Raw genomic sequence first — 27,570 nt, 5'->3', positions numbered from 1 at the left:
GTACTTGTGTACTTATTTTCAGACTGGAGAACATCTTTAGAATGCCTCTTTTGGAATAACTTCCAGAAGCAGCTTACATTTATATAAGAAAATGAAGTTTTAAGTGAATGGCTGCATTTGAATCCAGATCCCTCTCCCTCTAGATGTGTTTATTAAATTCCCCTTCCCTTTTTCACTGCCTCTTGGCATTTCTAAAAAATTGACTGCCACCACTATGGTCATTGTTACCGTTATCTGATTGGGTGTTTCTGTTATTTTATTCCTCTCTTTGTCTGAAAGTTCTCAAATACTGATCACATGGTATGTCTTTTGATCAAAGGGTAGCTTGGAGAGACCAGGGTGCTAAGTAGCTAAGAGCATGGTCTCTGGAGCCCACAGAGGAGGTTTAAGTTGTTGGCTATGATTGTGGGCAACTTACTTAGCATCACTGAACCTCCTGTTCCATATATAAAAAACTGGAATATTGGAATATTTTCTCCCAAGGGCTTTTGTCAGAGTTTAACTAATCTATTTATGCATGTAAAACACCCGAAACATTATTTGCCTTTCAATAAAACGGCAGCCGTTAGTAGTGGAAAACCCTCTATCAACATGGTTTACTGTTGCTTGGATAATCCCCAAAAGTTAATTAAAGTAAAGAATCTATGCTACTACCTCTCTGAAACCCTATATTTTAACTTTCAATTTAAGCATTCATTTGCCAATCTTTTGATACCGGATCAATGTTTTTTCCTGGTGTGGGTCACCTAGTTAAGGTTCCACATTATCTTCGTTGGATGAGCCACATCATCTACAAGAGAATATCAAGATGGTCATGAAGCACTCTGAGGACAGACTGTTTTTAAATTTTCACAATGTTTTCCTTTCAGTATTTTACATTTGTCTCGCTTATATCTAATTCAATAACTTTTTGTAAATATTTACCATTAGGAAGCATTAAGTAGCTCTCTTTTGGACTATTTTAACAGTTTATGGGCTGTATTGGTTTAGTACATAATTATGTGATAAACAGCCAGCAACGAGATTGGGGAGCAAATGCAGATAAATATAGATGGGGGAAGAAATACAACTGGCTCGGCCAGAGTGAAAGTAGAGCTCCTGAGAGAAGAGTCTCTTGGCTGATTTCAACCTTGCATAGATCTCAGAGTGTGAGAACTTTGACTAGTCTGCCGTCTTAGTAAAGCGGGAGATCTGTTATTATTGCGCTCCGAAAAAATGATATGCACAAGGCTGGCAGAGGGTTTGGAGGCTGCCCTTTTAAGGTGGGAATGTTTAAGGTGGCAGTGCAAGGGGCTTTGCTTGGTCAGAGCTTGCTTAATTAGGAGAAAAATTTCCAATCAGGTTTGACCATCTGACCCATTTTCTCAGAGAAAGCCGACAGATTTCACTTATATGTCTGCCGCAAATGCTTAGGAGCCTTCCATACTCGGGTTTGGTAATCAAAAACACAACTGAGCTGGAACTGCTGAACCGCCGGCTGGCAGGCAGTGATGGGAGGCTGCCTGCTCCTTTCAGCTCCCTTGCTGACGCTGTGCGCGTTGTCCGATTTACTGGGGAAGAATACACCCAACACGTGCACGCGGACCCACACCCACACACTCACTTCTTATTTGAAAATACCTTACACTAAACTCCCCCCAGATCGCCTCTTGCAACACCAGGGGTCACACCTCTGGTGCAAGCTTCTGGAAGTTGTTTCTGTACCTACTGAAGAGTGGGAGGTTCAATGCCTACCAAAGAATGGGAGGATTAGTTTGCAGAGTTTGAGTTGAGGGCAGCTTATGGCCACACGGAACTTGATTGCCATAAATACCCAACATATTCTGGCCTGGCCACTGGATGCTGCCATCTGGTGTTCTAGTAGCAGTCATCGTTGTGAGTGGGCTTGGCATGGGGCCCTCTTTGGGTGCTTTTGATAACCTTTGCAAGGTCTCCTTTGCTGATGGCATAGGAGCTGCTGTCCAGAGGCTCACAGCAGTGGCCCCTTCAGAATGCTTCCTGGTTATCATTTTAGGTGTGTTCCTGGGGGAGCCTGAAACAGCCCTGTGTTCACGTGCATCTGCTCTTGGACTGGAGGTCAGAGGCTCCCTGCTCCCATCCAGTCCTGTGACCTCAGCTAAGTCACTTGACCTCTCTGTGACTCAGCTTCCTCTTTTGTGACATTGATGCCTTCCATTCTTCTCTCAGCCAGACCTTTTTTTCCCTGAAGTTGCTTAACAGTAGTCATAACATCTAAGGGGCTGCTGCCTAGATGTTTCTTAGGTTCCTTCCTGCAGACTGACGTGGGGGTCTCTTGATTAGGCCAGAGTGTTCTGGTGGTGCTCAAACCTAGATCCCTGACATTCCAGAAAATATACTCAGAATTTTTGTCTACAGATGTAGTTTGCAGGTTGAAGAGCTATCATGATTCAACGCATAATGTAGCCAGAACCTGGACCTGACCCACCCCCTTTTTTGGCTGGACTATTGAAAGCAAATCCAAGACGGCATACCATTTCGCCTATCAGTACTTCAGTATGTTTTTCTGACAATGAAAATTTTTTTTAAATAATTAAAACCCCGCCTAACTGCAAATCCACCCTAATACCAAACAAAATTAGCAGCAATTCTTTAATCACATCTAATACCCAGTCTGTGTTAAATTCTCCCCTGCATTGTATTAAAAATATCATTTTATACTTTGTTAATACCAGGATCCAAACAAGGCCTGTAGTGGTTGGTGTTTTTCTTTTTTAAAAAACAGCTTTATTGAGATGGAGTTTGCATACCATACAATTGGCCCATTTAAAATTTATATTTCAGCGTTTTTTAGTGTATTCACAAGATTGTGCAACCATTACCACAATCTAATTTTAGAACATTTGTGTCCCTCCTACAATAAGCCCTGTGTCCATTAACAGTCATTCCCCAGGTTCCCCTCTCCCTTCCTCAGCCTTTGCAACCTCTAGTCCTATCTGCCTCTATAGATTTGCCTATTCTGGATGCTTCATATACATAGAATCATACAATTTGTGGTCCTTTGTGATGGGCTTCTTTCACTTAGCACAGTGTTTCCATACTGTTGCATGTATCATACTTAATGCCTTTTTATTGCCAAATAAAGTTACATTGTATGGCTAAACTACATTTTATTCATCCACTCATCAGTTGATGGAAATTTGAGTTGTTTCCACCTTTTGGCTATTAAGAATAATACTACTGTGAACATTCACGTACAAATGTTTATGTGGACATATGTTTTTACTTTTCCTAGATATATGCCTAGGAGTAGAATTGCTGTTTAATCTTTTGAGGAACTACCAAATTGTTTTCCACAACAGCTGCGCCATTTTACATTCCCACTAGCAGTGTGTGAAGGTTCCAAATTCTCCATAACCTCGCCAACACTCCTTACTGTCTGTCTTTTTTACTGTAGTGCCCTACTGGGTATGCACTGGTACGATATTGTGGTTTTTCTTTGTGTTTTCCTGATGGCTGCTGGTGTTGAGAATATTTTCACGTGTTTTTGACCATTTTTATCTCTTCTTTGGGGAAGTGTCTATTCAAGATCCTATGACCATTTTTAATTGTTTTTTTAAAAATCATTAGTTGTAAGAGGTTTTATATATTCTGGGTACAAGTCCTTATCAGATACATAATTTGCACGTATTTTCTCCCATTCTGTGGGTTGGGTCTTCACTTTTTTAATGATTTCTTTTGCAGTTCAATGTTTAAAATTTTGATGTTGTCCAGTTTATTTTATTTTCATTTGCTGCATATGCTTTTAGTATTGTATTTTAAGTCTTTGCCTAACCCAAGGTTTAAAAATTTACTCCTTTATTTTCTTCTAAGAGTTAGAGATTTAATTTAGTTCTTACATTTAGGTCAGTGATCCATTTGGAGTTAATTTTTATGTGTCATGTGAGATAGGAGGTCCAACTTCATTGTTTTGCATGTGGTTATCCAATTGTCTCAGCACCGTTTGTTAAAAAGACAATTCTTTTCCCACTGAAGTGTCTTGGTACGCTTGTTGAAAATCAGTTGTCTGTAAAGATAAGGGTTAATTTCTGGAGTCTCAGTTCTGTTCTGTTGACCTATATGTCTATTTTTATGTCAGTACCATACTATTTTTGTTACTGTAGCTTTGTAATAAATGTTTCTTAAAACTCTGTTAATCTGTGTGTCATCTTTTTCACCTGTACCAGCAAGCCATTTATTTGTGAAAAACCTGGGTTATTTTTATAATATTTACAAGATGGGATTTGGCTCATTGTATCCTGGTAGTGTCACTTACCATGTTCCTCTCTCTCTCTCTTTTTTCAAACTATTAGTTTTTTAAACTATTAGGGTTTTTTTTTTCTTTTTTTGTAACCTTAGATTTATGTTTAGATTCTTAATGAAATTCATATTCAGTTATATATTTACTTATTTTTTCTCTATTCCCAAGAATACTTCCTAGGTGGTACTGTATACTTCCTGTTAGTTATATCAGTCAGAAGGCATATGCTGTGTGGTTATCCCACTCTCATTTAAAATTGATCATTGGGTTTGGATCAGACTGATCCTTCTGTTATAAAATCCACCATTAACTTGTTACTTACTGGTTTTAGCAGCCACTCATGCTTGTTTTGATCTATTGACTATTTCATTAAGAGTTGTAAAATGATGATTTTGGAATTCTATTATTCCTTCTGCATTTATTAGCTTTGTTTCTTTTCCTTTATCAATTTTCGGTATGAGCTGGTGCCCTAGCAACCTCTTAAGGTGATCAATGATTATTTCAAAGAATCTTTATTGAATTTTACGTACGTATGTTTTGACCAATTGCAGTCTTCATTCTTTCTGATGCTCCAATTGCCCCTCACATGAAATTAATTATATGATGTCTGGTGTTTGCTTCAAATAATCCATGAGAGGGCCTGTGGGTAAGGGAGTAGATGAGTCATGAATGGCCATGAGTTATTATTGTTGAAGTTGGTCAGTGGGCACATTGTTCTGTCCTCTCTTCTTTTGTATGAGGTTTTAAAAATCACCCCATGTTTGGGCATTGGTTATCCCTTGATGTCAGTCCAGTGTCATTTTGATAACTTCCTTGATCCTCAGGCACAAGAAGCCCCAGGAACATTTTATACATCTCCTGTCCCAAAGCTAGAATCAGTCATTTCTCCAAGGATCCTGGATTCCTTTTAGCGGGAAATGGTGTTGGAAGACCACCTGGCTGACGCACTGGGGAGGCTTATTGCCACCCGGTTGTCCTTGCCCTTAGCCTCTGCAGTGGACACAAGTAGAAAATTTTTTCAGAAAAAGAAAAATGAATCAGACATGCAGATCAATATTTGCATTCAGATGAAATATTGCAGGGTTTTCATTTAACTTCTTTTGCTTTATTTATTTCATGCTAAAAATCTTGATTTCTAACAACTAATGTAATTACTCATTTACTTTATCCTAATTATATATAATATCTACCTACTTAGATAATGTAATATACTAATTTTATAGTGTGTGTATTTGTGTATATATTTAGGGGGAAGAGTAGATATTAGTTTTGAAATAATGATATCAATATTTAACAAATCTACTATGGTCCATTTTATCTTTAAGATATATCTCACTGGGGATGGGTATTGTTAAAAGACTGTTTTTCAAAGTTAGGCTGTTGGTTCCATACACTGTTAGGTTCATTTGTTTCAATTTGCTTTAGATTTTTACATGTTGCATTTTACCCATTTGAGATTTCATTTGGTTCTAAAGTGAAGACTATAGTACAAGGAAAATGAAGAGGTTTAATTTCCATTCTTGTTCCCTTGTCCCTGTTTTTTCCTTTTTTCCATTAAGAATCATTTTTATTAGTACTAGATATATCCTTCTAATGTTTTTAAAAATACACATTAACAGTACAAAATGGAGGATATTTTCCTCCCTTTATCACGAAGGTTAGCATACTGTACACTTTTGGGCGCTTTACTTTGTCATTTTACAGTATATCCTGGACAATCTTTCTTCTCGAATATGTTAGTTTGACCCTTTTTATCAGACTGGTTTTATATTTGCATCTTATTTAAGAGCATTGTGGGATATGGCTGTCTTATTATTTATACCATAAAATACTGAGAGTTAGGGACTTAACTGTGAGTTTTATGAAAAGTTTCTTTTCTTTCCTCCTCATCATAGAGTATGATAAATGCCTTACCTTTTTTTTATTCTCTCTCTCTCAGTCTAAAGGAATTCCTGCCCAAAGAATACATCAAGCAGAGAGGAGCTGAAAAGAGGATATTTCAGGTACTGGAAATGTTCAGAACTTTATTATTCTCCTCATGCATCCACAAAGCCTATCCTCATTTATTAGTCCAAGAGGGGCCTCTGCACATGATAGTTTCATACCCCGTGCATGTACTCTGCTTATATAATAAATGATTTGTGACTCAGGAGTAAAGAAGCTGACAGTTCTACTTTGGGCAGATTTATTATCTTAATCCATACCTTCTTGCTAAAGGTTACTCAGCCCTTCTGAGAAAAATGTGCATACATTTAACTTCAGAGACGTTATCTTGGAAGCATTGAAACAAGGCAAGTTGCCATTAAAATGCACTGAGGAAGACGCTTCAAGAAGTTTTTTTAATCCCGAGATTTGTTTTTTGAACCTCAGAATTTGGGAACTGGTGTCTTTTTAAAATCCAGGTTTAGTCTAAAGTTCAGAAAGTTATCTATTCTAGGCAACCAGTAAAAAAAGCCCTGTCATCAACTTTGCCAGGAAACAATCACTCTAGTGAATCCAAAATACCAAAGTGTTTTGGCATTGAAATGTAAATATAAATTGGAAGAGATAAATTTCATGTGTATAAAAACATATTTTTTTAAATCCAGTATTGTTTGCACACACTGAGATGTCCAGGCATTTATATATCCTGCTCTTTGGAAAACTTTGTCTTTTGCCTGGATGTTAGAACCCAGGACAAGAACATTTTTCTAGTTCTCCTTTGACGTGTTGGTCCTGAACCTTTTGGAACGTGGAGCCCTTTGAAAATTAGGTTACAATTATGGACCCTGTTCTTGCCATGCTGCATGTGCATGAATTGTTGCATATAACTGTGAAATCTATAGGGAATTTGGGCTCACATTCTAGTTAAGAAACTGTGCATTAGCACTTTCTGTGTGCTCTGACCCTCGGTCAGCAGGGACATGCATCCACAAAGGCATAGACACCATGTGGAATAACACCTCTCACAAAGTCCACCTGCTGTCAGAGCTGCTGTAACTGGTCCCTGCCTCTGTCACGTTTGTAGGAGCACAAGAACTGTGGAGAGATGAACGAAATAGAAGCCAAGGTCAAATATGTCAAACTCGCCCGGTCTCTCCGGACGTACGGTGTGTCCTTCTTCCTGGTGAAGGTGAGTTGGGCATGATGGAGGGGGCGTTTGCCTCTGCCACCTCTTTTGTTAAAGGATTTGCTGTTAACCTTGATTGTCATCTCTAGACCCCTAGCATTTGCACATGGAGCATCTGGGCAGGGGTGACCTGAGTTGAGCTGTGGGACAGACATGAGGTGTAAGAGCTGTGAGGCTGGTGAGTGAGCTTGGCCGCCTGCAGGCCTCAGGACAGCTGTGTCTTGGCTCTGCTCTCAGTCACTGCTATAAAGTCCCTGAAGCAGTGCCTTTACTTTCACTTGCTAGCACTTTCCCCTGAGAATATTTCACTTAAGATCTTCCAGAGTGCACTGGGCTAAGTGAAGGTTGTTGACCACTGCAGGCCAAATCAAATTCATGTGGTAGTTACGGTACTTAATTTGTATCCTTTTAGATGGGTCTTGGGATTTTCTGTGGCCTTCAGATCTGTTTTCCTAGGAATTGCTGGCCTTCCTACTAGAGGGACAGAGGTGGGTCTTTGAAATTCAACCTGTGAGCAAGCAGAGGGTGTGTTCTTGAGTTGACTAGGGAAGCCCTCCCAGTAGCTTCCTTCCCAGTTTTCATATCCTGACCTCACGTACTCTCTTGTAGTCATCCCTCTGATAGGTTTCATTATTTCCACTGGCTTTGCTGTGACTCTGGGTCTCCTGTCTCTTGCTCTTCACCCTGGAGAAAGCTCTACCGTGTGATGAACTTTCTTGCGCTGCTTAAGGCCCAGGGGAGTGTTACCAGCTGTGTTGCAGCTGCTTCTAGGGACTGAGGTTGCAAAGTCAGTGACAGGGTGGTTTAAGGAAGTGTCTATTCCCACAGCTAAAAAGAACTGGAAAAGAAAGGAGTTTTGCTGTCTACGAGAATGTTTGGGGATATGGATGCTTTTCTTGACTCCAGTCCTCATTGGAGGAAGCTGCTTCATTTGGGGCAAAGGGAAATAAAGATATTATATGGAAAAAAGGTGTATGTTTAATGCTGATTAGTTATTTCAGCCAAACAGCTCTCAGCTTTATACCAGAAAATGCTGGGGCCCTTGCAAATAAAGAAAGCATAGGTGAATCACTTTGTTTTTAAGAAAAATAATTTAGAAATTGAATTTTTCATTTTAGTGTGTTTTAAACTATCAATCAGTTTTTGAATGGTGCTGATGATGGTATTCTAGGTAATGACTAGGTAATTTCCCAATATTAATAATGACAATAATAACAGTAAACAATTATATGTCAGGCGTGTCTTATTCAAATCTGTCAGCATCCCAATGGCAGAATTACTGCTATTATCTTCTTTTTATAAATGAGAATCAAGGCCAGAAAGATCAATGACTCAGCTGGGACCATAAGCCTAGTAACTGTAGAAGGTAGGACTTGAATTCAGGTCTCTCTGACTTAAAAGCCTGTGCTCCCAGGCCATGGGCTATGCTGACTTACCTAGGGTGGCCCCATTTGATATGTGCTCACCTGCTTTCATTATCCTACCACCGCCGACACCCCCACCATGAGTACATGGTGAGATCTGCTTGTTTTAGAAGAAAAGTCTGCTTTTCTTTTATTTATTTATTTATTTATTTATTTATTTATTTATTTATTTATTTATGGCTGCGTTGGGTCTTCGTTGCTGCGTACAGGCTTTCTCTAGTTGCAGTGAGCGGGGGCTACTCTTTGTTGCCGTGCGCGGGCTTCTCATTGCAGTGGCTTCCCTTGTTGCAGAGCACGGGCTCTAGGCACGTAGGCTTCAGTAGTTGTGGCATGTGGGCTCGGTAGTTGTGGCTCGCGGGCTCTAGAACGCAGGCTCAGTAGTTGTGGTGCACAGGCTTAGTTGCTTTGTGGCATGTGGGATCTTCCCTGATCAGGGCTTGAACCCGTGTCCCCTGCATTGGCAGGCAGATTCTTAACCATTGCGCCACCAGGAAGCCCTGGCTTTTCATTTATTATTCTGATGAGTTCTAATACCTCACAAAGATTAAGTCTTTTTCAGCATCTCCAAGGATACTGGCATCATTTTCCATGGTTGTGTGGGTTTGAGTTTTTCTCTAGTCCTTCCTATATGAAATGTATGTCTCAAATTCATATTGTTTTCTATTAATACCATCAAACTTCACACAGAGTCAGTTTCAGTGTTGTGCATAAAGGTCAGTAAATTTAGGAAAATACATAGCACACAGCAGTCTGCATGTAATTAAAAAGAGACATTGAATAGCAAGTTCCAGAAAAGAGAAATTTGTTTTCCAAATATAATTTAGGGCCTGGGAAGAATCTGTCCATGGCTAGTAGGATAATTAGAGGTAAAACACAGATCTTATGGTTATTGCAAGGTCTTGCAGGTTTGGTCAAATGAAAACTCTTCTTTTACAGAAGTATTTAAGGCAAAGTAAGAAAGTAATGCAAATTTCCTTCCTTCTTCCTTTCCTCCCTTCCTTTCTTCCTTTTCATTTTTTAAAAATTACATCTCTTTGAAGGAAGGCCAGGGTCAGGAGGTAGGCAGCACTGACAGCTTTCATATACATGTTAGACATTCACATTTTGTTTTTCATTACTTTTATTTTTTTGTCACTATAAAAGTGAGTACACTGCTAATTTCAATTTTTTGCTCAATGGTCTTATTTAGTGTACATTTTATTTTTAAGTTGATTTTGATAGAGTTTACTTGATCATATTTTAAAAGTAAATTCAGGAATAATGCAATATTATGAATTAATATATCTAATAAATCAGATCAGCAGGTCAAATAAGGTGACATCATATGCACTGAACTATCTAGAAAAGAAATGTAGAGAAGAGTCTAATTCACAATAGCATCAAAAACAGTAAAATACTGAGGAATAAGTTAAGCCAAGGAAGTGAAAGATGTATATGATGAAAACGTTAAAACACTGATGAAAGAATTCGAAGAAGTAAATGAACAGATATCCTGTGTTCTTGGATTGGAAGAATTAAAATTATTAAAATGTCCATACTATACAAAGCCATCTATAGATTCAATGAAACTGGTCCCCCATCTTACATCATTCACAACAGTTCACTCAAAATGGATTAAGGACTTAAGTGTAAGCCATAAAACTGTAAAAATCCTAGAAGAAAACATAGGTGGTAAACTCCTTGACAGGGTTCTAGGCAATGATTTTTTGGATATGATGTCAAATGCACAAGCAACAAAAGCAAACACAAACAAGTTGGACTACATCAAACTAAAAAACTTGTGCACGTCAAAAGAAACAACAAAAGAAAAAGGCACCCTACAGAAAAGAGAAAATATTTGCAAACCATGTATCTGGTAAGGGGTTTATACCCAAAATATATAAGCAATTCTTTATAACTCCATAGCAAAAAAAAAAAAAAACCCAAATAATCCAATTAAAATGGGCAAAGGACATGAGTAGACATTTTTCCAAAGAGGATATTCAGATAGCCTTGAGGTACATGGAAAGGTACTCAGCATCACTAACATCAGGGAAATACAGATCAAAGCCACAAGGAGATATCACCTCACCCCTGTTATAAAAAAATGACAAAGGATAACAAGGGTTAGCAAGGATGTGGAGAGTAGAGAGTCCTTGTGCACTGTTGGTAGAAATGTAAATTGGTATAGCTGCTATGGTGAACAGTGTGGAGGATCCTCAAAAATTTAAAAATAGAACTGCCATATGATCCAGCAATCCCACTTCTGGATATATATCTGAAGGAATTGAAATCACAAGCTCAAAGAGATATCTGTACTCCTCTGTTCTTTGCACCATTATTTACAATAACCAAGATATGGAAACAATCTAACTGTCCACCAGCAGATGAATAGATAAAGAAAATGTGGTAGGTAACTATACGGTGGAATATTATTCAACCATAAAAGAGAAATTCCTGCCATTTGCAACAACATGGATGAAACTTGAGGTCGGGAAGAGATATGGGGACATGTGTATAGGTATAACTGATTCACTTTGTTATAAAGCAGAAACTAACACATCATTGTAAAGCAATTATACTCCAGTAAAGATGTTAAAAAAATAAATAAATAAATAAAAAGAAACTTGAGAGCATTATGCTAAGTGAAATAAATCAGAGAAAGACAAATACTGTATGTTCTGACTTATACGTGGAATTTTCAAAAGCCAAAGTCACAGAAACAGTAGATTGGTGGTTGCTGGGGTGGGGAAATGAGTAAATGTTGGTCAAAGCACACCAACTTGGAGTTTTAAGAGGAATACCTTTTGAGGAACTAATGTACAGCATGGTGACTATAGTTATCAATACTGTATTATATACTTGCGAGTTGCTAAGAGAGTAAATTTTTTTTATTTTTTTATTTTTTGTTAAAAAAATTTTTAATAACTATTTTTTTGGAGTGTTGTGTTTTCGTTTTCATTTGTCTCTTGGTATTTTTTAATTTCCTCTTTGATTTCTTCAGTGATCCATTGGTTGTTTAGTAGCATATTATTTAGCTTCCACGTTTGTATTTTTTGCATTTTTTTCCTTACAGTTAATTTCTAGTCTCATAGTGTTGTGGTCGGAAAAGATGCTTGGTATAATTTCCATTTTCTTAAATTTACTGAGGTTCACTTTGTGGCCCAGCATGTGATCTATCCTGGAGAATGTTCCATGTGCACTTGAAAAGAATGTATATTCTACTGCTTTTGGATGGAGTGCTCTGTAAATATCAATTAAGTCCATTTTGTCTAATGTGTCATTTAAGGCCTGTGTTTCCTTATTGATTTTCTGTCTGGATGATCTGTCCATTGATATAAGTGGGGTGTTAAAGTCCCCCAGTATTATTGTGTTATTGTCAATTTCTCCTTTTATATGTGTTAACATTTGCCTTTTATATTGAGGTGCTCTTATGTTGGGTGCATATATATTTACAATTGTTGTATTTTCTTCTTGATTTGATCCTTTGATTATTATGTAGTGTCCTTCTTTGTCTCTTTTAAGAGTCTTTGTTTTAAAGTCTATTTTGTCTAAGTGTTGCTACTCCGGCTTTCTTTTGATTTCCATTTGCTTAGAATACCTTTTTCCATCCCCTCATTTTCAGTCTGTATGTGTCTCTAGATCTGAAGTGAGTCTCTTATAGGCAGGATATATACAGGTCCTGTTTTGGTATCCATTCAGCCAGTCAGTGTCTTTTGGCTGGAACATTTAGTCTGTTTGCATTTAAGGTAATTACCATTATGTATATTCCTATTGCCATTTTGTTAATTGTTTTGGGTTTGTTTTTGTAGGTCTTTTTTTCCCCTTTCTTCTTTGGTTCTCTTCTCTTGTGATTTGATGACTATCTTTAGTGTTAGGTTTGGCTTCCTTTTTCTTTTTTGTGTGTATATCTATTAGAGATTTTTGTCTTGCAGTTACCATGAGGTTTTTGTATAACAGTGTATGTATATACCTGCTTGTTTTAAGTTGCTCATCTCTTAATTTCAAATGCATTTTAGATACCCTGCATTTGTACTCTCCTCCCCTCACGCTTACTGTTTTTGATACTATATTTTACATCTAATTCTTTTGTGTATCCCTTAACTGCTTATTGTGGATACAGATGATTTTACTATTTTTGTCCTCCCTACTAGCTTTGTGTGTAGATGATTTCCTACCTTTATTGTATGTTTGCCTTTACCAGTGAGCTTTTCCATTTCACGACTTTATTTCTAATTGTGGCCTTTTCTTTTCTACCTAGAGAAGTTCCTTTAGCATTTGTTTTAAAGCTGGTTTGGTGGTGCTGAATTCTTTTAGCTTTTGCTTTTCCATAAATCTTTTGATTTCTCCATCAAATGTGAACGAGAGCCTTGCTGGGTAGAATATTCTTCGTTGTAGATTTTTCTCTTTCATCACTTTAAGTATGTCCTGCCACTCCCTTCTGGCCTGCAGAATTTCTGCTGAAAAAATCAATGGATAGCCTTATGGGAGTTCCCTTGTATATTATTTGTTGCTTTTAATATTCTTGTTAAGAGTGTAAATCTTAAATGTCCTCATCATAGCAACTACAAAAAGGTAATTTTGTGAGGTGAAGGATGTGTTCACCTTACTGTGGTAATCATTTCTCAATATATACATATATCAAATCATCATATTGCATACCTTAAACTTACATAATGTTCTATGTCAGTTATATCTAAATAAAGCTGGAAAAGATGGCATCATGTGATCATTTGATAAATGATAAAGCCACTAAGGTGTTTGATAAAGTGCAGGTACTCATTATAAAAATTTCCATAAAATGCTGGAATAAAAGTGTACTTCCTCAACAGGATAGAATGTTTTAAACCTATCATCAGCATTCTACTCAACAGAGAAGTGCTAGAGAGAAATCTGTAAAAATTGGGATCAGAACAAGTTACCCTTTAACATTGTTTTGGAAGTTATAGAAGTGTGGTTAGACATAAAAAATTCTTTAAATTGCATAACTTTAGGAAAAGAAAAACAAAATTATTATTACTCTTTGCTGTGAATGTTTGTCTTTTAACAAAGATAAACAGAATCATATTTTTAACTGTGTACTTTGAAATAATCATAGATTCACAGGAAGTTGGAAAAATAATTCAGAGAATCAAAAAGTCACAGTAACAAGTATGGGTGAGGATGTAGGGAAACTGGAGCCCTCATATACTGCTGGTAGGAATGTAAAATGGTGCAGCCACCTTAGAGAATAGTCTGGCACTTCCTCAATTATTAAACATAGAGATACCATATGACCTAGTAGTTCTACTCCTCGGTATATATGCCCAAGAGAATTCAAAGCACATGTCCACAGAAAAACTGGTACATGAAAGTGTATAGCTGCATTTAGCAAAAATGTGGAAACAACCCACATGTTCATCAGGTGATGAACAGATGAACAAAATGTGGTATATCCATAAGGTGCAATATTATTTGGTCATAAAAAGAAATGAAGTGTACTGCTCCATGCTACAGCATGGATGAATTTTGGAAATGTTATGTGAAGTGAAAGAAGCCTGTCACAAGATTCCATTGATATAGAATGTCCAGAAAGGCAAATCCATAGAGACAGGAAGTAGATTAGTCATTGCTTAAGAATAGGGTGGGATCAGGGGACCTATGTGAGTAATAGCTAATGGTACAGGATTTTTCTTTTTTGAGGTGACAAAAATGTTTTAAAATTGACTGTAGTGATAGTTGCACATATCTGTAAATATACTAAAATCCACTGAATTAGATACTTTAAATAGGTCTATTGTATGGTATGTGAATTATATCTCAATAACGTTGTAAAAATAAATAATAATACAGAGAGTTCCCTTTTCATCATTTCCCTCAATGGTAACTGTAGTACAATGTCACAACCAGGAAATCGACTTGGTACAGTTCATAGACATTAATCAGATTTCACGTTCTGTATGTACTCACTTGTGTGTGTGTGTGTGTGTGTGTGTTTAGTTCTATGCAGTTTTTTTCATGTGTAGATTTGTGTTAACACCACCGTAGTCAAGATATTGAACTCTAATCCATAGAGAATACCTTGTGCTACCCTTTTATGGCCATACACTTGTCCCACCCCTTCCTGCTTCTCCTCACACCCTACTCCCTTCCCCTGGTCTCTGTACCCCCTAGCAACCACTAATTTATTGTCTGTCTCAATAATTTTGTTATTTCAAAAGTACTACATAAACGGAATCATATGATACATAAATTTTTGAGGTTTTTTTTCATTTAATAGAATTCCCTTGAGATCTCTCCAAGTCATAATGTGTGTCAGTAGTCCACTGCTTTTTATTGCCAAATAGTATTCCATAGTATGGAAGTACCAGTTTGTTTAGCCATTTATCACTGAAGGACATTTGGGTTGTTTCTAGTTTGTGCCTATTATGAATAAAGCTGCTATAAATATTTGTGTATAGGTTTTTGTGAGAATGAAGTGTTCATTTCATTGGGCTAAATGCCCAAGAGTACAATTGCTGAACCATATGGTAAGAACACATTTAGCACTATAACAAACAGCCAGACTATTTTCCAGAGTGACTGTACCATTTTACATTCTTACCAGCAAAGTATGAGTGATCCAGTTTCTTATCATCCTCTTCAGCATTTGGTGTTATCATTGTTTTTTTATTTTAGCCTTTCTGATAGATGTTTTGTGATATCTTATTGTGGTTTTAATTTGCATTTCCCTAATGGCTAATGATTTTGAACATCTTTTCCTGTGCTTATTTGCCATCTGTATATCCTCTTCAGTGAAATGTCTGTTCATATTTTTTTGACCAACTTTCTAGTTAGATTTTTTTTCTTACTCTTGAGTTTTAAGAGTTCTTTATATATCCTAGGTCCAAGTCCTGTGTTAAATGTGATTTGTGAATATTTTCTCATAGCCTGTAACTTGTCTTTTTATCCTCTTGACAAGGTCTTTCACAGAATACAGGTTCTTAAGTTTGAAGAAGGGCGTTTTATCATTTTTTACTTTTATGGATCTTGCTTTAAGTGTTACGTCTGAGAGCTCTAACTCTAGGCTCCGAAGATTTTCTCCTGTGTTTAGTTCTGAATGTTCTACAGTTTTACATTTTACATTTAGGTCCATGGTCCACTTGAGTTTGTTTTGTTTAATTTTATTTTATTTGGCTGCATCGCATCTTAATTACGGCATGCGGGATCTTTCTTGTGGAATGCGGGCTTCTCTCTAGTTGTGGCACTTGGGCTCCAGAGGGGGCTGGCTCAGTAGTTGCGGTGTGCGGGCTTAGTTGTCCTGCAGCATGTGGGATCTTAGTTCCCTGATCAGGGGTTGCACCCACGTCCCCTGCATTGGAAGGTGGATTGTTAACTGCTGGACCACCAGGGAAGTCCCGACTTGAGTTTGTTTTGTATAAGATGTGAGGTTTTTAGGTCAAGGTTCATTTTTGGCCTATGGATGTCCAGTTGCCCCAGCACTGTTTTTTGAAAGGGCTATCCTTCCTCCACTGGATTTTTTCTGTATCCTTGTCAAAATTCATTTGAATACATTGCTGTGAATCTACTTCTATTTCTATTCTGTTCTATTGATTTGTGTTGGTGCTTCCACTGATAATCACACTGTCCTGCTCACTTTAGCTGTATAGTAAGCGTTAACATCAAACTGAATGATTCTCTTTACTTTTTTCTTGTTTTTCAAATTGTTTTAGCAAATTTAGGTCCTTTTCCTTTCCATGAACACTTTAGAACAAGGTTGTCTGTATCTACAAAAAACTTAGCTGGGATTTTGATAGGCACTGCATTGAATTTATAGATCAATTGGGGGAGAATTGATAACTATGTTGAGTTTTTCAATCCATGAACATGATATTAGATCCTCTTTGATTTCTTTCATCACCATTTTGTAATTTTCAGTGTGCAGATCCTTATACATGTTATAACAATATACAGTCATTTTAATTTTTAGGTTTATTTTTAAATTCAATGAATAGAGCAGGTAAATTTACAACACATATGTCAGCAGCATGAAATAACCTGTGTGTGTATAAATAAGTGCAACCATTTAGAATATATGGTAAAAAGACATCACACACAGAATAGCACATGCACACACAAAATTGTTTGGGTAAGGGACAGTATGTGTTTTAAAGGCATAAGTAACAGATTTCTCTAGACCCCTAATCTGAACATACCATTAAATTGTGAAGGAAGTTCATTGGCATAATTTAAGAAGTACGTTAAAAGTGATTCAGTCACTACTTGGATAGACTATTTGAAATCCTAAATTAAATAAGTCAATGAAATCATAATTTATAAAATGTAAATATTGATATTAAACACACTTAATCATACCACATGGCCTTCAGATCAGTATATATTGTGAGAGAACTAGTTTGATATGTTTATAGGTCCTTCCATCATATTTTCCTCTGTATCTGTGTATATCTTGTCCTAATATTCAGAGCATTATGCAGTTGACCCTTGAACAACATGGGGGTCAGCGGGCATCGACCCTTTGTGCGGTTCAAAATCCGCATATAACTTACAGTCAGCCCTCTGTACCTGCAGTTTGTCTGTATTCACGGTTCCACATTTGTGGATTCAACCGGTATGGATCATGTAGTTCTGTAGTATTAGCTATTGAAAAGAAGTGGACTCACCTGGTTCAAACCCATGTGGTTCAAGGGTACTTCATACTGTATTTTATATTGTTATAATAGAAAGTGCTTGGGTGTTGGAGTCGGGAAGACTGGCCTAGAATTCTTGATGCAATATTGCCTATGTGAGACATGACAGAAACTCGTGACTTGGAGAGACATCCTTAACCTTCTGAAACCTCACTTTCTTCACATGAAAAATGGGAATGGTAATTCTTTACAGAGCTCTAGTGAAGATTAAGTGAGGTAATGTATGTAAAGAAATGTAGTAGCTGGAATGTAGGGATATTTGATACATTTTAGGTTATCCCAACTCCTTAACCCTCTTCACAATTCCCTAATTCCTGGCCCTTGAGTCCTCCAACTTTTCATTAGCTTTTAGAGTTCATGATACAGAGCAGGGGTTGGCAAACTTTTTTAGTAAAGGGCCCAGGTAGTCAATATCTTAGCCTTTGCTAGTCGAACCACTCATCTCTGTGCTTGTATCCTGAAATCAGTAGGCAATATGTAAATAAATGAGCATGGTATGTTTCTGTAAAGCTTTATTTATGGATTGTGAAATTTCAATTTCATATAATTTTCATGTTCCATGAAGTATTATTACTCTTTTTTTTTTTTCCAACCATTTAAAAATAGAAAATTCACTCTTAGCTCTCAGGCCAAAAAAGAGGCGCTGGTGGTGGGGGGGGCAGAAAACTGGATTTAGTACCTGCCATAGTTTGCTGACCCCAATAGAGAGGATGTCTGTAATGAGCCTGTTATGTGGCAGTGTTCTCAGTGGCTAAGAACATATCCTTCGAAAAGAAAAACCTGGGTTTGAAATTCTGGCTTTGCCACTTAGTTTGACCTTCGATAAGTTACTTTACCTTCCATCTCTAAACCTCAGCTTGTTCACCTAGAACGCTGACTTTTTATGAGGTTAAAGGAAGTAATATAGAAAAGGGGACTGTTGCACAAATGATCTCAATAAATGGGAGCTGTAAACATCTACAGTCTTCCTCTTTCATTGAAATCTTTTGCAGTTTATCTTGATAAGTTTTTCAGAACCCCATAAGGAACGGTAAGACATTTCCCATGACTTGCAAAGGATCTTGTTTCTTTCCCGGAAGCCCTTGTGGAAACCTTCTGAGTTATAAACTTGCCTTTAACCTTCCCTGCAACCACAACCAGAGCCTTGAGGGTGAGATACCTTGGGAGCTGACCCTCTTCTCCCCTCAACTGTAAAAGCGTCACAGAGGGCACTCAGAGCATCTCAGAATCGTGAATTAAATCAAAATGGATTGCCAGTTGCTTTAGGGAGAGAAATGGCTAATGAACAGGGTCTTTAGCACCATTTTGCTTTGGAGCAGCCATCCCTTTCTGCCGTGCTCCTAAAAGAAAAAAGCGTACTGATGACACAGCAAAGCACACAAGGCGGCACTTTGGCAGGAAGCCAGCATAGAACTCTGGTGAGCACAGCTGGATCACAGGCTTAGGCCACATTGAGGTTGGGCTTAGAACCAAAGCATGCCCAACGCTTAGCCCACTGGCATCCCTCCACCCAAGTCCGAATCTGATGTAAGGCACAGGTGATGTCAGAATCAGCCAATATCCACATCTGTGAGAAGAGCCCGAGGCTGAGCAGGATTGATAACAGCCAGCTGCCAGGACCGAGCCCACAGTAATGGTTGAGATGTGCTTGAAAGAGGAGCAGCAGGGCTTATCAGTAGATCCTGACTCTCCTCGGTAGAGTACATACCTTCTCCTGCCTGTAAGTTACGTGAGCTCGACACATCCTCAAAACAAAACCAACCTGATGAGGACTGCCTCGAGAGAGAAGTTGCTAGGTAGCTGGCAAACTCGCACCCACAGTCTGCGTGTGTCTGCACGAGAGAGACGGGTCTTCACTGCATCTTGCCTAGCCTGCTTGCTTCTCCTGGAGATAAAGGATGCTGGTGTCTGTAGTTGGAAGACTGGAAAGGAGACGTGTGGAGTGGACTGAGATTCGAGATTTGGAGAGGAAGGGGGAGTCTTACTGCCTCTGGACCTTCTCCTATCATGCAGGTCTGCCACTGAGGGTCTAAGGCAGGTCCTCTGTCAGGGGAGCCCCTTATATCACCAGCACAGAGCCCAGCCCCTCGCTGTTTTAACTTTCTCCAGCTGCTCTGCATTTTGCGGGTAGGCCCTGAAATAATTGTGTCCCTTGATGGTGGTCTCTGTTGCTGAGTGACAGTATTTTCTGAGCTCCTTATGTACCCTTCCCCCCTAGTCGTGACCTTCTAATGGAATGCCCGCTGTAAGTTGTTTGCTTGTTCACTCTGGTTTCCTCTCCCAGGCCAGAACCATCTCGACAGGAGTCAGGGCAATCCATCACGGTCCTGTATTCCCTCACCCCAAAGCCCCTCACTGGGGAAGTACAGATTTGAAAGGAGGAAGGCAACAGCTGCAAACCATATTTTATTTCTGATCCCCTTCCTGGTGCCAGCAGCTGGGCTGGTACCAACCCTGTGTGACTAAACTAGTCGCCTGGAACCTCTCCACGTAAATCTGTTTGGCTCCTGAAGCCAAGTGATGTGAACTGGCATGGTCCACCTTGCGCTGATATCACCCCTGGTGGAACTGGCCTCTCCACAAAGGATCTGACTCTTCTCTGAGTTTTTCCTAAGGACTCGGAGTTTCTTACAGTGCCGTATTCCCCTCCTCAGACACCCACACAGATTCCTAATGCCTTATCTCCTCCTCTTGGGAGGAAACTGGAGGTGTGCCGTGACCTTCACTGTTTGACGGTTTATGAACTGCCCACAGGGGCTGGGAGGAGTGTTTTTGCCTTTTCTCTAATTGCTTCCATCAGAAGTAGTATACTGTGGTAGACAGTCTTTTCTGAAGTCAGAGATGTTTTTGAGCTGCTGAAATCTGTGTTCTAATCCTGGCTTTATCACTTACTACTGTTTGCCATGGGCAAGTTGCTGGTTCCTTCGTTTCAAGACTGGCATGATGATGATGATGATGATGCCACCACCGCCAACATTTGGGGGATGCTCTGAAAATTAATGGATAATGATTGTTAAGTATCTGTCACACTCCTGGCTTGTTTTAAGTGCCTGTCCCCTTGTACACACACCCGTGTATACTTGCGTACTTTGCGCTAATTTATATGTGTATTCCTCTGGTAATAGTGGTTTGGGCATTGCTAGGTTTCTGCAAATAGTTTTTGAAGTTTCTTTTTTTCCTGACAACAATAGGAATGTGTATTAAGTTTTTCGAAAAAGGGAAAGCGCACGAAAAAATCGTACGAGATGATCATTGCCACCATTTTGTCATGTAATGAATTTTCTGAAAATTCTATTTAAAATTTTATTTCATGTAGGATCATGCTGTACAGACTTTTTAATTTTTTAATGTGAATAAATTTTTATTATGAATCCACTTGTTTTCCTATAATATGATTTTTAATAGTTGTAGTCTATTATTTGGATGTACCATAATTTATTTGTCATATCTCTTGTTGTTGAACTTTGTTATTTCTAGTTTTTCACTGTGATAAACTCTAGTTGATCCTTCTTACAGCATAATCTTTATACACATTTATAAGTTCTTTTTGAATAAGTTTTGAAAAGCAAGTTGGGTTAAAACTAGAAACATTTTTAAAGCTTTGAATCGTTAACAAATTTTCTTCCATAAAGGCCTTGCTATTTTAAATGCCCACCAATAGTGGTCCCCCTTCATACCTTCTTTAATTGAGTATTAATTTTTTTTAAAAACTATTACATATACATGAAAATTTATCTTATTGCTTATTATCTAGTTACTTATTTAAACATTTTCTGTTCATGTCCTTTGCCACTTATGTTTGATGACTTATGATAACTTTTAATATATAAAGTGTATGAAATCTTTTATCATACTATTGTAGATATTTATTCACCAGTCATTTGCCTTTTAATTTCTTTATGGTGAGGTCTCTTTCTTTTTCTTCCACTCTCTCTTTCTTTTTTAAAAAAATGTATCAAAGTCCATATAATTTATAGTTAAAGCTATTAATCTTTTCCTTTATTTATTTTTTTATTTTGGCTTTTGTGCTAAGAAGTCATTTCCCCCTGAGAAATCACAAAAATATCCAACTATGTGTTCTTCCTAAATTATTTACCTTTTTTGAATTTCTTGTGGCATGAGTGTGAGGTAGGGATTCATTATTTTAATAGGCATGATGACTATTTCTTTAAAAACTTATTAAAACTAATCATAAAATATTTTTAAGGGTCAGTAGATACACATAAAAAAATACCAAAATGAAGAACCCAAATGGAAATATATTTCAGTGATTATAAAAAAAAAAAAGGGCTGTGTTTAGTAATGAGAAGATGCTACTCTGGCAGTTATAGTTAATTCTAAACAGCTAAAGTGCCATATTTAAATTCCACATTAACCCTTTTTTGTTACTCACTGAGGTGGCTCCTGAGTGATAATGTTTGGAGTTCACCTTAACTTCTTTTTCTCTGGATATCTTTTTTCTGTCACAATCTCTGTTTTTGGAGCAAACTGCCCTCCTGGACAGTATCTGTCTCCAGGAAGTGTGCCTTTGTAGATCCTTCCAGTCTTCTGATGGCTCTGTTTTAGCTTCCATTCCTTTAATTTATGAGTCATTTATCTAGTCTTAAAATTCTGGTTTTCCGATAGCCCTGCCTGTTTTTGAAACACAGTGCTGTAGGTTGACCATAGGTAAAACATCACAAGATCACTGATTACTTGGAAAAATCAGATGTATTCAGAGGAAGAGCACTCACTGACTCTTGGTACCTCCTGTTTCAGGAAAAGATGAAAGGCAAGAACAAGCTGGTGCCTCGCCTGCTGGGGATCACCAAGGACTCGGTGATGCGCGTGGATGAAAAGACCAAGGAAGTGCTGCAGGAGTGGCCACTCACCACGGTCAAGCGCTGGGCAGCCTCACCCAAGAGCTTCACACTGGTAGGGCCTGGCTGAAGGCAGTGAGTGGGCCAGCATGGCCTTGGGTGATATCGTGTGGCAGGGGAAACAATACAAGCCCATTGGGTTTCCCTGCCCTTGGAGAGGGACAGATGGTGGGGGTCCATGAGGGCAGGGGTGGGCACTGGTCCAGAAGTGAGTGAGATGTTTGAGAGCTGGGTCTCATTGGCCACCTCTTCCTCTCCAGTGTTCTAAGTCTGTCTGAGTTCTTTAATTAGAAAGAGCCAGTCAAGGATGATTCTCAGTCTCTGTGGTCCTGATGCCATGCCTAGTATACCCTAAAAGGCAACTTTATAACACTCTGAGGCCCATACTAAGGCTCCCTCCTCATCTCTAGTTGTTTTAGGAGTTCCTAAGACTTGTGACAACTTGCCAAGCTGTGTTTTCTCAGCCTGCCTACAAAGAGAACATTGCTGTATGGTGGAAATAGCATAGACTGTGGGGTAGCATTCGAAATCAGCTTTCATTCCCAGCTCTGTGCCCTTGCTCATTACTTCTCCTCTCTGAGCCTTAATGTCCTCAGCTGTGAAATAGGGGTAGTAATACCTGTTTCACAGAGTTGTCAGAATCAAATGAGACGATGATAATAAAATGCTCAAAGTGAAATACATGGAAAGTAGGGAGAATGTTTGTTCCAGACCTTTAAACCTCTGAATTCTTCCTCCCAATCTCAGTATCTGCTCTTAGCAGAGAATACCATGTGGCCTTAACTGTAGCCAGCCACATTGGTATGTGAGAATCGGTAGGGCAATTATTTTGTAGTGCATATCAAGCCATAAGAGAAATCAGAAAGTGTTGAAATTTGTGAGTTTCTTCAGCACTCCTGAACTGTACTATTTTCCAGCTCTCGTGAACACTTGAAATAACTGCATCTAGGCAAGATCTTATAATAGAGCATCAGAAAAAAGGTATAAGGAAGGGGCCTTGGTGGGAGTATTAGTTATCCAATTTGATCATTGACTGATAGACTCTTGCCAGTTGGGAGGAATATTCAGAAAACATACCTTCTTTCCTCCTGTAGTGAGTAACAGCTGTACCTACATGGCCCTTAAAAAGTAGGTGTTCATGTTTAGCAAACTAAGTTCTCATCTTCCATTGTAGGTAATTGCGGATCATTTCTAAAATAGAAAAATCAAGAAATCAATATAAACATGTTATTTAGAAATACTAGAAGAAATTGCTAAAAGGATTCAAAGTAGTTGGGCGGGGGATGGAAAGTGAAGGTGGGAATGTGTAGGGCAGGGATAGCTATGTTTTGTTATATACATTTTGATACTCTTGGTCTTTTTAAGCTAGACCCAAGTACTGCTTTTTTAAAAACAAAAAGTTATTAAAAACTGTTGCAAATTGCAGTAACTACCTGAAGCGAAAGAGAGAACAAATATCAATGTTTTTACTAAAGTTGGATTAAAGCTTATAACCTGTAAAGTTTCTTTCCTTCCTACCCAGCTTTAATTTAATATACAAGTGTTTAGAGATTTTCCTGTTGTCTTTCTGTTACTGAGTTTTAGTTTGTTTCTATTATGGTCAATGAGATGTACTGTGATTCTGTTAATGTTCATGGAACATACTTTGTATGATTTCAATTTGTAGTATTTTAAGGCTTGTTTTATATCACAGGGATATGATCATTCTTGGAGAATGTTCCATGAGTGCTTGAAAAGAATGTGCATTCTGCTGTTGGGTGTAGTGTCCTATAAATGCCAGTTAGATCCTGTTAGCTGTTGGTGGTATTTCAGTCTTACATACCTTTGTTAATTTTCTGTCTAGTAATTCTGACAATTCCTGAGAGTGAAGTTCCCAACAGCAAGTGGGGATTTTGTCTATTTCTCCTTTCATCTCTATCAGTTTTTGTTTCATGTATTTTGAAGCTCTGCTGTTCTGTATCTATACATTTAAGATTATGCTATGTTCTTAATGGAGAAATTGTTCTATCATTATGTTTTTTTGTTCATAGTAAAGATTTTGCTCTGCAGTCTGCTTTATCTTACATTGGTATAGCCACTCATGCTTTTTTTAAATTAGGTGTTTGAATGTTGTATTTTTCTACCCTTTTACTTTAAACCTAGTTATATTGTTAGGTTTTAAATGAATTTCATGTAGAGAGCATGGAGTTGGCTTGTGCTTTTTATTAAAATTCACTCTTGTAATTAATGTATTTAGGCCAATTATCTTTTAAGCTAATTATTAATATGTTAGGTATTATGTCTACCATTTTATAATTTTTTTGTTTATTTTATTCTCCTCTATTTTTCTTGCCTTCCTGTGGGTTACTTGAACATTTTTTTAGAGTTCCATTTTTATTTATAATATTTTTAGCATATTTCTTTGCATAGTGCTCTTAGTAATTATTCTAGATACTATCATATATGTATGAAATTAATTACCACCTACTGGCATCAATGTTTCACCACTTCAAATAGGATATAAAAACTTTACTTCCATTTAGGTCTGTTTACACTCCACACTTTTTGAGTATAATTGCTTAAATATTTCTTCTGTATACATTGACCACTACATGAGATGGTGTTATAGCTTTTGCTTCAACCATAAAATAAAATTGAAGAAAACTCATGAGGTGAAGGATAGTCTGTTACATTTACTTCTGTTTTTATCCATCTCATTGTTCTTTCTCTTTCAAGTTCCCAGTCTTCTTTTGTTTTCATTTTCTTTATGTTTGGAGAGCTTTCTTTAGCCATTCTTTAAAGGTAGGTCTGCTATCAACAAATTCTTAGTTTTCCTTCATCTGAGAATGTTATATCCCCTTCATTCATGAAGGTTAATTTTTCCAGATACAGGATTTGAGATCCACAGTTCTTTTCTTTTAGCACTTGAGAAGTGTCATTCTACTTCTTTCTCGCCTCTGTGGTTTCAGAATAGAAATTTTCCATCATCGGATTGGTATTCCTTTGTAGGTAATATGTTGCTTTTCTATGGATGTTTTTAAGATTTTCTTTTCTCTAGTTTTCAGAAGTTCTTGGGGTGGGTTTCTTAGGTTGATTCTATTTTGGGGTTTGCTTAGCTTCTTGAATTTGTAAGTTTATGTCTTTCACTAATTCAGAGACGTTTTCAGCCATTATTTCTTTTAATACTTTTTTTTTTTTTTTTTTTTGGTCCCACACTCTACTCAGTGTTCCTGATGATACGGACGTTAGGTCTTTTCCTTTTTTTTTTTTTTTTCCAGCCATGCTACACGGCTTGTGGGGTCTCAGTTCCCCAACCAGGTATTGAACCCTGGCTGTGGCAGTGAAAGCCCAGAATCCTAACCATGAGGCCACCAGGGAACTCCCATTAGGTCTTTTTTTTAATTGTTCCACAGATCCCTGAAGCTCTGTTTTATTTTGTCTGTTTTCTGTTGTTTCACTTGACTAAATTCTGTTGATCTGTTTTCAAGTTTATTGATTCTTTTCTTTATCATTTCCATACTACTGTTTATATCCTGTGGGTTTTACTTTGGTTATGGCATTTTTTAATTCTAAAATTTCAATTTGGTTCCTTTTTATGACTTGGGTTTCTTCGTTGAATCTTTCTATTGTTTTCATTTGTTTTGGGAGAATTTGTAATTGGGCATTGAAACATTTCTTATTATTCAAAAACTCCTTATCAGATAATTCCAACATCTGCTTCATTTCAGTATTGGCATCAGTTGATTATCTTTTTTTACATTGTAGTTATCCTGGTTCTTGACATGAATAGTGATTTTCAATTATATCCTAGACGTTTTGGTTATGATATTAGGAAACTCTTGATCTTACTTATATCTTCTGTTGTAGCAGACAGTCACCTTGTTTAGGTTTAGTGTGTAGTGTTCTGGCTTTAGGTTTAGTGTGTAGTGTTCTAGTGTTCAAGTCTTTGTGGACTTGAGTTGCAATGGCAGTTTATTTTCTGAGCCCTTGCAATGCTATTCTGGATTGCTTTGTACTTCTGACTCTGCTGGGGTTCCTGCTCAAAGCCTGTTGGTGCTGGGGGTGTGGGGGAAGAAGGTACTTCCTTGGGCCACCTGCTATTTCTGGATGACCTTTGTTAGGGGAGGCAGAAGCTACTGAGCCTGAATCTACTTATGCCACTGGGTGGAGGGGAGGGAGACACAGGGCTTCACTGTGGCCACTGCTGCAAAGTGACCAGATCACCTGCCTGCCTGGGTTGTGGAGCAGGGCCTGGGATGGCCAGACTCTCACTGCTTTGCAGGTGATGGTGAGCAACAACCTAGGTTGTGGAGCTGTGTGAGGCTCCCAACTAGGTCTCTGTTGGGCTTCCCCTCTCCTGGTCCCTTGACCAAAGAGAACAGGCTTTTGGGAACTTCCTGTTGGACGTTCCAAGTTTCAGCCCTCTCCAGCACCCAGTCTTGGGGGTATGGGATCTAAAACAAAACTCAGGAACTCATCAGATTGTGGTCCTTCAGGTCCTGAGGTCACCAGCCAATCCACCTTTCCAGCTTTCAGAGCCCTTTACCATTGCTTGTTGAGTAAATTTTAGGGTGTTCAGTTATATTTAGAGGGGACAAGCAAGAAAAAGTGAATCCATGCCAGAACTTGTTCCAAAACTGGACCCCCTCACCCTTAAAACTGCTGATGTGCTGTATTTCTTCTAATGTGGGTTTTGTCCCCCCAGGATTTTGGGGAGTATCAGGAAAGCTACTATTCAGTACAAACCACTGAGGGAGAGCAAATATCCCAGCTGATTGCAGGCTACATTGACATCATCCTCAAAAAGGTATTTAATACTGATGCAAATTGGACAACACTTCTTTATTAAAAGAGTCAGTTTAGATGATGAAGCTAACTGAAAAACAAACAAACACCTCATGTAAAGTACTTGATTCACTAATTGAATCTTTAACATTAAGATTGCTTAAGTGTGAAGTCTTTGACCTCATATCCTAGGAGAATTTCTGATTTTGCTGCAGCTCATATTTGTGTCATTGACTGCCAGGTCATGAGCAATAGTGCATCATTTAGCTAATGAATGAGCCTGGCTAACCCCGCTGCATCTTCCTCTCTAGGTAATTGTTATGCTTTCCGGCCTGTATAGAAACTGTCTTGAGGGTCTGAAGATGTTCTTTTTCTTTCTTGTCTCTCTCTCTCTCTCTCTTTTTTAACCTATTTTAATGGGGGGTTATATGCCATAGTGGTATACCTTTCCTAGGGCTTCAAGATACAGCCCACAAAAATAGCCAAGTTCTACCAGAATATTAATATC

General features: G+C 38.1%; 1 protein-coding gene across 6 annotated transcripts in view; it reads left to right on the top strand.

The window, feature by feature from the left end:
- TLN2 (talin 2) overlaps positions 1 to 27,570 on the top strand; it is a 448,826-nt gene that overhangs the window by 265,917 nt on the left and 155,339 nt on the right. For all 6 annotated transcript variants that reach the window (XM_059913125.1, XM_059913126.1, XM_059913128.1 and 3 more), the window contains 4 exons: positions 6,198 to 6,261; positions 7,266 to 7,370; positions 22,198 to 22,353; positions 26,983 to 27,084. In XM_059913125.1, the coding sequence (XP_059769108.1) occupies positions 6,198 to 6,261; positions 7,266 to 7,370; positions 22,198 to 22,353; positions 26,983 to 27,084 (427 nt within the window). The remainder of the gene's footprint in view (positions 1 to 6,197; positions 6,262 to 7,265; positions 7,371 to 22,197; positions 22,354 to 26,982; positions 27,085 to 27,570) is intronic.

Source organism: Balaenoptera ricei, chromosome 2 (genome assembly GCF_028023285.1).
Source record: "Balaenoptera ricei isolate mBalRic1 chromosome 2, mBalRic1.hap2, whole genome shotgun sequence".
Classification (NCBI taxonomy): domain Eukaryota; kingdom Metazoa; phylum Chordata; class Mammalia; order Artiodactyla; family Balaenopteridae; genus Balaenoptera; species Balaenoptera ricei.
The sequence above is the reverse complement of the archived record's forward strand: the minus strand, read 5'-3'. Positions and strand labels throughout refer to the sequence as shown.